The 12,367-nt window shown below is 34.9% G+C and overlaps 1 protein-coding gene across 1 annotated transcript; it reads right to left on the bottom strand.

The window, feature by feature from the left end:
- On the bottom strand, positions 864–10,134 carry LOC109725669 (histone-lysine N-methyltransferase ASHR3). The gene is made up of 11 exons (XM_020254942.1): positions 9,519–10,134; positions 8,410–8,550; positions 6,904–7,068; positions 5,683–5,709; positions 5,181–5,298; positions 4,872–4,971; positions 4,397–4,490; positions 3,581–3,659; positions 2,266–2,437; positions 2,068–2,148; positions 864–1,507 (listed from the first exon to the last, which is right to left on the bottom strand). Exons 1-11 carry the CDS (start codon positions 9,891–9,893, stop codon positions 1,264–1,266), a joined length of 1,596 nt encoding a protein of 531 aa, XP_020110531.1. The 5' UTR covers positions 9,894–10,134; the 3' UTR covers positions 864–1,263.

Here is a 12,367-nt window from a genome sequence, read left to right as displayed (position 1 = left end):
TTTCCCTAAAATTGTACAATGTATGCATACTCATCACTATTTAATGAATTGTCTGTAAACTTTTTCCTTCAAAAACAAAATACAAAAAGAGAGAGAGAATATAATTAAGTGTTATTATGCCCTAATTCCACTTGATTTAGTCATCAGACATCCACACTCTTCAGCTTCTCCAAAATTGCAAATTTATTTCATCTCAAGGATCTACCAGGCACTGCTGCAACAAAGATGATGTATCTGTGAACTTCTTTTCGATTGCTACATTTGGATGGATAGAGAGAGAGAGAGAAAGAGAGAAGGAAAAACAACAGAGAAAAAGAAGATAGAAAACAACAAATAATATGGCCAGATCTTATGATGTTTGGATGCATACAAAAGAGAAGTAAAAAAAAAAAAAAAGGGGGCCATATTTAAGAGAGAGAGAGAGAGAGGGAGAGAGAGAGGGAGGGAGAGAGAGAGAGAGAAAGAGGGAGAGTTATTGCTACTTTTTTTTTCCATCCTTTTCCTTCCATTTATTTCTTTTTAGTACAATATAAGAGAGTTGTTATTTTCTTTTTTCTCTCCTTTCCTTTCTACTCTTTTCTATTTCTCCATCCAAACAGAGCATAAATACTTGGAGGCGTATTTAGTGGCACATAAATTGGATCGAAATGCACTGCTTGTCCCCAAACTTCCAGCTAACTTTCATTTTTGTCCGAGAAATTTTAAGTTCCAGGTTCAAGGACTTAAATGAAACCTTAATGAAGGTTTCGCAGCCTCGAATGTTGATTTCAAAAGTTCAAGTTCCAAAATGAAACCCAACTAGAAGTTCAGGGACTAGTGGCGCAATTTTACCCAAAAATCTAAAATTAGAAACAACTGGCACAGGACATTCAGAAGAGAATTTCGATTCAACGGCTTCATATTTAAGATCAAATACAAACTATACACTGAAATCGAATGGATACAACAATGTTACAACAATGGCCACGGAAGCAGCGTTGGAATGAATTGCTCTGAATGAATGCGTGTGTAGATAACTCTGATACACAATTCGCCGACCGAGCGCAGAAAAAGAAAACTTGCCAATGATAATCAAATTTTACCTTTGGCCACCAACTAATAAAGAACTGCGGAGATCGTGGAAGAGAAATGCAGAAGGAAAGAGGCAGGAGCAAAGTATCATCATACCTTACGACCAACCTTGCTGGTATAAGCTTCGGGATAAACCGATTTGCACATTAGACGATCTAAATTCATCCTGAAAAAAACTGGAATCGCTTACTGTCATACGAGTCCCACAGTAACCACTTTCTCTTTTCCCTTGTCATTGGGTGCTACAGAAACTTCTCGCAAACAGGACAAAACTGGATGCTCAGTGTGCTTGTTTGGCACAAAAATCATTGAGGTTCTCTTTCTTTTGCACCCCCAGCGGCAAACTACTGGAGTTACCTTCTTTTTGGTCCCGAGATATCCTTGGCAGTTCGAAGCCCCACAGCAGCACTTAACTGTGGAGCCGAACAGCACAAACCTGAGAAAGTAAATCAACCTCTCTATTACCTCGATAGTTTAAAAAAAAAAGAAGAAAAAGAAAAAAAGAAGAAAGAAATGTTGGATGAGTTCAGCTCAAAATGGCAACAGCACTAATTATATATATGCATTTGAACACATAAAAGAGAGAGACAGAGGTTAGGATGCTTATTAAAAGCACCAAGCTATTGGTGCTGGCAGCATTCAAGCCTGCAATCTGCATCAACATCCGTGGGAGGGCACTTACGCATATTCAGAGTTCGACAAACAAACCTTGTTGAAGTTATTTGCAACTAAAGGACCCATATGAAAAAGATATATGGAAGCTGTACAACTTTTGCGGGAAGTGCAGGGACTTGATCTATCTGTTTGTGTAATGAGTTGATCTATCTGTAAGCCAATAGTGTGGCAATGATATAGTGGACTAGTTAAATTGCACAAGAGCAATCAGATGAATAGATATTCCATAGAGCTAGAAAATATAAATCAAAATAATAAAAAGGACACAGTGATTGATAAGACAACTGTGAATATAACAAAACATTACTGTTCTCCAGGTACCTGTAATCATATGTCAGGGGCTCACCAACTTCTATGGAACGAGAAGCGAAAATACCAACGCGCGTCTCCCCATCAACTTGCCTGAGACAAAAGGATAAGCATAGAAAATATCAATTACACAATGAAGACCATGGTTCAATATGCTTGAAACAGATCATTTCTTATACACAATAAGAATCATTCTTAAGAAGCTATTACCACTTCTCTAGTTTACAATTTGGGTTGCAACTGTGGTTTAAAAAGCGTGAGGCATTTCCTTTAAATGTTGCATCAATTGTGAAGTCTTTGCTAATCTCACACATGTAGAATTTCTGATCACCACGGAATTTCATGTCCCAAAGCCTTTGTTCACACGTAGCATCATCAATAACTGCAAAAAAAACAGGAGAAATTTTATTATCAACAAAACAATAAAGTTATGTCAAACAATGACCCACCAAACATATAAAATTGGAATGTTTCTATGTTTATTAATGATATGTATCTAGAGTCAATACTTTCTGAGAAAACTTAAAGTTCCATCTTAATCGTTTCCCAAACGAAATTCTAGCAGATTTTATGATGCACCAAGAGTTCAATACCTTATCCATGCCCATACAAATAAAGATACTATTCAGTTAGTCTATACAGGTAGGTATTGGTCACCTGTTTTCATTGTTAGTTTTTAAATGGGAAAAGTAGGAATGTAGCTATGTACCAACAAGATATTTGCAGACTTGTACTTTCAGGAGAGAGGATATGATACTTTGTAATCTTTCTATGTATTATACCACTTGGAGTGGGGAGGTACAATATGCTACAAAATCTGAAACTCACATGTTTTAATGAGCTATGGATTATGGATGTGGAAGTAGCCATTGGAGTTGGACTATGATTACCAGTTACTACCATTATGAACTACTAGTTAGCTTACTGCTCACAAACATTTAGCTATTACAATTTTATAGAATGTTTTGCACTTTTAGGCACACTCACTGCCAAAGTTATTATTACACTTCTCCAAGAAAAAGGGTATTGTATTAAATGTTAGCAGGAGCATGAACTAACTTCCAGAGGGGTGTCTATGCATGTAGCCGTATAGTGCCATATCCAAAGGAATATTATCTCATTATTCAATATCTATGTATCAAATTTTTATATTTTATTTGTATACCATGTCTCAATGCCTCATGATTAAGCACTTCGGAAACATGAAATAAAAGGGCAAACATTCTCATTAAAATTTATTACTCATAAGAAAAATAATCATTGCAAGTTATTTTTCAAATAAACCAGAAAATGCTCGTTGAAAATAACAAAATGATCACATAACCAGAATTAGTTTTATAATGAGTTACATCTATTGTTTAATAAAGCAAAATTGTATTTAATGATAGTGCAATTTAGAAATGATGAAGCAAATGCTAAAAAGAGGACATAAAATTAATTCCTGTTAAATATGCAGAACAAAGAATGTCTTGCTACCAGACATTTGCCTAACAGACATATATATATATATATATATATAAGCTACCTTCTCCAATGTACTCTATCACAAAATCGCCCTTGTCAATACTCTCTAATGCAACGACCCCCCATCCACAATTTTCAGTCTGCAAATAGCATATCAAATACTTGATTAGGAATAATATGAATATTAGAATTGGATATTCCTTCAAACATAGAAATTACATACTGCCACAACAACAATAACTACAAAATAGAATAATGCTCAATGTGGCTACTGCAGAACATCTAAAAATGACACCAACCCCATAAGTTTATCAGTGCTGCTCATTTATATCCTAGCTAAATTGCGCAGAAAATATACTCAAAGCATGCATAGCAGCAAAAGTGTGTTTGCAAGCACAGAGCCAATTATTGTTTGGCTTAAATTGGTATAGTACAAACAAATCAATTGGTGATAAAGGTATCAATCAAGTAGGTATCCTTCATAATTCTCAAAAGGCAATATTTGTGCTCAAGATTACATCCCAAAGTGGTTAAAAAAAAAGACAATAAGAACACGCAACCCCCCTATGATAGTGGCGATAGGTTACAGGAGGAAACAGTAAATAAACATACAGTCAAAGCCTCAAAAGGCAGACGAATAAAAGAGGCCAAAAAAGATGAATGGATAATCGAACCCAAAACTGAAAAAAACCATATTTACCAGGGAATTGACAAAATCATACAAAGTTCCAAATGCCAAGTAACATACTGAAGGTTGTAGAAAAATGAAAAAGACAATCATTGAGTAATTGAATAACTAACACCAAATGCAAGGACTAACACAGAGAGACAAAGTGTTGTTACTAGTCAAAAAAAGCAAGTTAGGAGCAAACCTTACCTTAACAACTTTAATCTTCTTCTCTTTTCGAAACGGCTTGTTTTTGCACATATCTGAGCAATGGCAGGCCTTGGAACAGCTTATTGAAAGACCCCTGTTGAAAATAGTAACTAATGTTAAAGCTTTTAAAAATTGAAACTACTGTTATAGCAGCATCTGTGTCATGTAGAAAGCAAGATACTATGTCCCATCAATACAAAAGTGTACCATAGATGCCATGTTGCAAGTAAACTGCTAACAAAGGGATAAAATACAGGAACACTTAATATTTGAGGAAATAAATATCACAGGCATCACACGAAAATAAAAAACAATGAACTTGCTCAAAGCCAAAAAAAAAAAAAGAAACAATTCTTGATAACAAGAATGAAGTAATATACAATGTATGAAGTAACACTACTGGTATCTGATGAAATCAAGCAAACCATCATAACGATAAGAAAAATAATAATATAACAAAAATAATTGATAATACCTGCATTCACAATCATCTTTGCATGTTGAATCAGGATGGCAATTTGTGCATCCAACACCAGCATCAGCACCATTACGTTTCTTCTTAACTAAATATACATCTTCCTCAAGTAAAGAAAAACGAATCAAACTGAAAGATTTCTCAGGTTTTTCTTAAGAAAAATAGCCTTCAAAACAAAACTACAATTAATATGATAGCATCAATGTAATATATTCTTAGTTAAAAAAAAAATAAAGAAGCAACACAACCTGACAAATTATTCCTAACTGAGATCCTATTTTCCAAGATTCCAACATTACTCAAGGATACTGCGCTTAATATGTACATATGGAGATGGCTCAGCTTTGTTCTCTGTAACATCATTCAAGATGGCACCAATGCTGAACTCTTCATTGATGTATGGAAGAGGTAAGCGGTTAAAAGCTTCCTGTAAATGAAAATGAGGTCTTAGAAATGTACATAACTTAGAAAAATATATAACTTGAGAGAACTCCTTTGGCAACTTTTTCCTTCAAACTAGCTTAACCAAAGAAGTTCAAACTTATAAATCTGTCAACTTCAGAATTCACCAATTTCTCTAGTTGGTAAAATAATTAAAAAAAATAAAACTAATTCAGATAAGCCAAGTTTTTAGAATATTATTAATAGAATTTGACTACAAATAAAGACTTCTAAATTTCAAATACAGATCATAATAGTACAGGACAAATTTGCCACATTCAAGAACCCCCAAATTGAAGAATGTAGCATTCTGAAAGAAAAAGGTCGCAAAAGAACAAAGAAAAAAGTATAAAAAGTTCTATGAACGGACCTCTACATCACTCGTCTGATCTGCGTTCTGTCATTGAGGCAAATAAACCAGTCCTGTTAGCTACCTAGTGAATCCATAATTAATAAAGATATAAAGCATGAACAAGCAAACAAATGCCAGATAAGGCATGACTCGGAACTGAATAATATAAATATTCAAGTCGGGTGGTATTTAAATAGTAGATGTGTGAAATGGAATGGTTACATCAAGCTTAGAGTAAAACAAAGACAAGCTAACAGCTTATCAAGCCTACATACTATATGTATGAGGTATCAGAAAAGATCTTTTAAAAAAGGAGTAAATCCTGACTCTAGTAAATAGCTAGAGAACAAAGGAAGACCTAAAAAATCTTCAAGGTATGCGAAACAGGAAAGAAACAGGAAAAGTAAATGCAGCCTAATTTCTACATGCAATAGTGCAATCAGCTATATCTCACCAACCTATCCATGCAAAAGTAGTACATGGTTGCAAGAGAATACTTTGCAAAGAGGGTGGCATAAGGAGCAATAGTAGAAGAGGGACAAGCAAAAGTTTTTTTACAAGCAAAAGTTTTTTAGTATTTTGTTTACTGAATAGTAGAATACAGATTTTTTGACAATGGATCAACAAGAACAGAAAACGAAAGAAGATCTTCAGGGAACAAATTTGGTTTGGGAATGATATTAAAAAAGTTACCCTCAGATTTACCTTTCAGATATCTTCACAACAAAGAACAAGAAATGTTCAAAATAAAGTTTAAAAAGTTCAAAATGAAGAGGTTCTTAAATTGTTTGATAATTTGCATGCAAAATAGGTTGTTTAATTATGTCAGGCTGCTCTTCAAGCTATTCCAAACAATCCATTGTGCCCTTAGATCTTTCTGAGAAGCGAAAAAGAAATCTGGAATTACTGAGTTCATAAACTTCAATTTCTTGCGGTTTGCACGTAACAGGAAATGATAGTTCCTTCTACAAGCTAGTAACTATACGATGTAAGGAATTAGGGGTGAAACCATGTAATAGTATGTTAGAATACTAGAGCTGATGAGATTGGAAAGAAATGAGATTCTACAATGAGATCTAAAAGATGAATAAACAATTGCAAAAGCAAATAATTTCCCTACAAATGCTGCAGATAATTTGCAAGCAAAACGGAAGCTTCTACTGCAGTCCAAATTTGACTAATTTCAAATATAGAAGAGTAAAAAACATCAGAGTCTAGTGAAGGAAAGAAGAAATCGACCTCCTTTTCCAGTAGCCAATCAGCAGGATGTCTCCAACAAACTGCTCGCCGTGGCTGATTTTTTATAGGAACGAAGTTATCTGGCCATGGTGCACATTTTTTATGGGCTGCAACTATACACCGTACACAACGCCAAAATCCTTTGTGTTTACAAATGAAACAACCCTGTTTTGAGAAAGACAAAATTGAAGAAGATGCTCACGCCAAACGAATCTGTCGTAGGATCTTCTTTTTCTACTTTCAAAGAACATACATTTGCGATACATGGTACAGTTTTGTCATCAAAGGCATCTAGCACATGTATAGCCTATTAACTACTATATATTTTGATGGTACCTAAGTATTTAGCATGCAACCATGCAAATATGTGTTATGTATGCAATGCAGTTTCACTCCAGCTCATTGATCAACAATTCATGGTTCCGAATTTCATTGGCTTCAAAATTGAAGCAACAAGTATAATAATCAGAAAGGAACAAATGAAAAGGGAAAACCAAAAAAAACAAACCACAACTTCATTTTTTTTAAGGTAGATCACTACTTTTCGATTTGATCAACATTGTTGTAGATCATTGGTTGCCAAGATGTTGGAATCTGTTACAACATGTGCCAAGCAAATATGAACCATGTCAAATAAAATAAGAGCATTGCTTCTTTCTATTTTCAAATGCTATGTGTACAAACTGCGAAATATGTAAAATCTCACATAGCCAAACCATAAAAAGGCATGGGTCTTTGAGGTAAGTTCTAGAGCAAACCAATCCACTTTGATCAAAAAATATGTCTTGACCAAAGTTCGACTTGGTTAATCATACGTACTTAAAGAACTTGCCATTAAAAGATTGCAAGAGTAATTCAAAACACCGATATCTGATGAATGGAAAGTCATGTGAAGATTTGAGAAAAGTATGTTTTCCAAATTCCGTTCAGATATTTTATTGCTAAATTTAGGTTACCAATGATTAATTAATGAAAAGAATCCTCACAAGAACTAAAATTTTTATAGTGCCTGCAAAAATATGGAAAACTAAGATCATGATCAAGGATTTAAGTATCGTGGCACGGGGTTGTGCCGGAAACTTGCCGGCATGGTGCGTGCCGAGCCGTACCGATGCGTGCCGGTCAAAAAAATTCTTGTGTGCCGACACATAATAGTATGAAATATTTATTTTCTTTAGCAATAAAATATTCTAACTATTTATTATGTCTTTTTGTTATATCTTTTGAACTTTTTTGAGAAAATTACTTACTAATTTAAAGAATAGAGGGTTTTAATCTGTGCCATCGGTACAGGGTCTATATCGTGCCAATATCTTGTTGGCACGGTACAGCACGGTGGATACGGCCCGTGCTGACGGGCACTTAAAACCTTGATCATGATGCATAAAACTAACAACTTCATAGATCCTGGAATATTGTCATCCCAAGATTAATGACCTATAGTTCCCGCAAATTGCTAGCAAAGTAAGATCAAATGGATAGCTACAGAGAACTGAAAAAACTTACATGTTGAGGGCACTTGAAAGGTTTAGAGAGTCCACCTTTTGACTTCGCACAAGTCTGATGGAAGGTCCCCTGACAACCAGAAATTGAACATTGCACCTCTTCACGAGGGTAGATAACTTTAGAGCACAAACGGCATTCAACCTATGAAAGATGGGTACAACAGATCAAATTATAAACCAAATAAAATATGTCTAACAAGAAGTCAATTAGTAGATGGCTTGCTTAAAAGGAAATTTCTCTGGGTAAAAGGACCGTAGCTATTTACAGTAAGATGAAATCTCTCTGTAATCCATATAACTGTTTGGTACATTAATGGAATCTACTGTTCTGCATAAGCAAGAATCTCCTGCACAAAATGTAATCTCTCTGTAATCTATTAATGTAATCTCCGGCACAAAATGTAATCTATTAATGCAATCTCTCTGTAATCCATATAACTGTTTGGTACATTAAAGGAATCTATATAACTGTTCGGCATAAGCAAGAATCTCCTGCACAAAATGAACTTCATAATAAAGTACCCAAACTAAATCTTGGATTTGGAGACCGATTAAAAGTCCCAACATATGCAGGAAGCATTAATCAAAATAATTGGTGCAATGAAAGCGGCTTTTGCTTTGACAGTCTAGCATCACAAGTTAATTCCAAAGATGAGTTTTCCAAGTCTGTATAGAATAACTATCTAACCAAATCAGCTTATGAACCTGACACAGGAATCTGGGTGTTTGATGACTAAGCCCAATTTGATTCTTGAGAACAAATCTAACAGCATTTGCAAAATACAAAAAAGAAAAAAGAAAAAAGAAAAAGTAGAAGAAAGGGAAGATTCAAGAAACAAACCCTCGAGAACAAGAAACAGGAGGAACAAAAGCAAAGATCAGAATATTTTAAGCTTAACACTACAAAATTAGAACTTTTCTTTGCTTCACCCAGAAACAATGAAACATCCATCAAGTACATTTTACTCTTTTTAAGAAGTTCCTTCCTACATTTATTTTCCCTAAAATATTACTCAATAAAAGAAGATAAAATAAAGAAAATGACCAGATCATAATAGAAACCAAACCCTAGGAACCAAAATGATAAACCAAAGAAGGGGAAAATCTCACCATTCTAGGGGAGTTGGTGAGAAAGGGCAAGAAGCACTCCTTCTCCGGAACCCCCGAAGCCACCTTCTTCTCCACCCAATCCCTAACATGATCCGCAAGCGACCTCCCCGCGGCGCCCTTCTTGCTCCCCCGCCGTTCCCTCCTCACCACCGAGCACGTCCCCCCGGCCGAGATCGGGAACCTGAGGCGCCGCCTCCACCGGATGTCGAGACCCTCGGCGTCCCCGTCCGCGTCCGCGTCCGCATCCGCCTCGGCGTCGGCATCTGCATCGGCGGCGACAGCGACAATGGCGGCGGCGTCGGGGGCGGAGGAGGCGCCGCCGCAGGGGCGGAGCTCGGGGAAGTGGGGGAGGACGAGGTTGCTGAGATCCGGCATGGCCGAGGAGAGGAGTAGCAGACCACCGGAAACCCTAGAGGGCGGGAACTAGGGTTAGGGTTAGGGTTAAGGTTCAGTGTTTTAGGAGGATCGAGGAGACGAAGAAGAAGAACAGTGTAGGAGGGGTTTGTGGTTACTCCCCTCTTGGTAGGTTTCTTTTTTTTTTTTTCCTTTTCTTTATTTTTTCCCCTTTTTGTTTTTTGGGTTTTGTTGTTTTTAGAGAGAGAGAGAGAGGGGACAGGAACTGAGGAGAGAGAAAATGAGAAACGCGGCGTGGGCGGGAAAACTGGGAGGCATTTAAGACGAAAATTTTACCCACTATCTGTTTATTACCAAAATGCCACTGCCATTGCCATTAATGAGAGTGGTAATTACCAAATTACCATAACAAACTTTTAAAAAAGAATTTTGAGTCAAAGCTCTAGGGCTGGTTTTTTTGATCCACAAGTTTGCGTAGGGCGTGAACTCACAACAACTTCGTCTCAAGAGAGGATGCGAAATCGAGATCACGTTTGGCGGAGGATTCGACGAGTTACGGTTTCTGGACTTGGGATTCATCAAACGCAGCCACTGATAACTCCATTAGAGAATACTTTTTCAATGCATCAACGTGAGGTTTTATTCTTCTGCCGTCATACGTGCAAACAAGATTTTAAAGTTTTTGTAATGGCCCAAGTATCTGCATATATGTGATTTTTTGTTTCCTAAAACATGATGATCTTCTTGCACTCTGTGCAGACACGCGTCATAGTAATTTTAAGATCAAGTGCTTTTAAATGGAGCTCGCAAGTATCCTTTGCAAAGTAGATAGATTATACATATTTTATAATTCTTTTATACAGCAGAAATATTGTATCGTTATTCATCATGATGATCTAATTACATCATTTGAAATTTATTAGTCACACCGACTGTTCCTAGAGCAAGTGGCAAAGGGCTTGATGGTTGGTACTCGAGACCCAAGTTCGAATCCTAGTTGATTCACATTTCTATCTAAGTTTATTTCTAAATAAAATAAACGAAACGGGTAGCGTGCTACCTATCTCTAAAAAAAAAAAAAAAAAAAAAAAGAAATTTATTAGTCACAAGTTTTTTTACTTTGGTCAAACAAAATTAACTATAGTTTGCCCACTAGGGCATTGTGGACGGTTACATTTTGGTCTTTTGGAAGACTTTTTGGTAGGTTATTCAAAAAGCATTATGAAGGCTCTCTAGCAACTAAAATGATACCTTACATTTTTAATTTTTTTTAAAAAATATTATTAAAACTAATATTTTAAACTCTTAAAGCATCTTACTTAGTTATTATTAGCTATTAATTTTGATCATTATCTATCTGATCGATCTGTTAACATAATATTGAGGCTTTTACATGAAAATTTATTATCACTTGGTTTGATTTTTAAGTATAGAAACAACTTTGACTCAACATGTGATAAAAATTGAAATATAAGATGAATTATTTTTGTTTGACAGTAGATGAGAATAAGAATTAACAAAAGACGCATCCAAATTTTTAGAAATACTGAGCCCTAACTTACAAATTCGATAATCATGATAAAATTCAACTTAAAATTGATCATAGTCCACTGCGATCATGACCGCCCAACATCCATCCCTTCACTCTAAATCTATCGATCTTTTCATCACTATTACTCATTAAGTTGCATCAAAATTATTCACTAATAAATATAATGTTTAGAAGCTATTTGTTTCATTAAGGAGATCTGTTTGATTCTATATAAAACTATGAAAAAAAAAATAAGTAAAAAAAAATCGGTGAAAAAAGAATTTTACGTGTTTGAATATTTAGTTTGTAGGAAAGGAAAATTAGTTTTCAATTATACTTGTTTAGTTCAAAGAAAAAAAATGATTAAAACATTATATATTATTATATATTATATATATTTATAAAAAATATATATTTTCATACTATACATATTATTATTATAACTTATATTTATAAAAAAAAAAACATCAAAGCTATATTATATGTTGAATTAATAAGTAAGTAATATAATATAGGAAAAACTTCAAATACCAACCCTATGGTTTTGCACTTTCTCACTTTAGTACCCTGTTTGTTTAAAGTGTACCACTTTCGTACCCTATGGTTTCATTTTTCTCCTTTTGTTATATCCTCCATTAAATTTTTTTCGTTAAATCAGTGACAAAATTAAAACTAAAAAATGCTAAAGTGAATATTCGATATACTATAGGTGGGGTATCTAAAGTTTTTTGTATATAATTTAACGGAAAGTTAACAGAGAGACCGATGAAAAATGAAAAATAAAACCACATGAAACTAAATTGATATATTTTAAACCATAGAGTACTAAAGTCAGAAAATACGAAACTACAAGGATAGTATTTGAAGTTTACCTATAATATAAAATAGGAGTTTGACTACTATACTCTTATAGCCGTATGAGTATAGTCCCTTTTGTACTCTTATAAGTTTTCGGCCGTTAGAT

The sequence above is a fragment of the Ananas comosus genome, linkage group 20 (genome assembly GCF_001540865.1).
Source record: "Ananas comosus cultivar F153 linkage group 20, ASM154086v1, whole genome shotgun sequence".
NCBI classification, from domain to species: Eukaryota; Viridiplantae; Streptophyta; class Magnoliopsida; order Poales; family Bromeliaceae; genus Ananas; species Ananas comosus.
The sequence above is the reverse complement of the archived record's forward strand: the minus strand, read 5'-3'. Positions and strand labels throughout refer to the sequence as shown.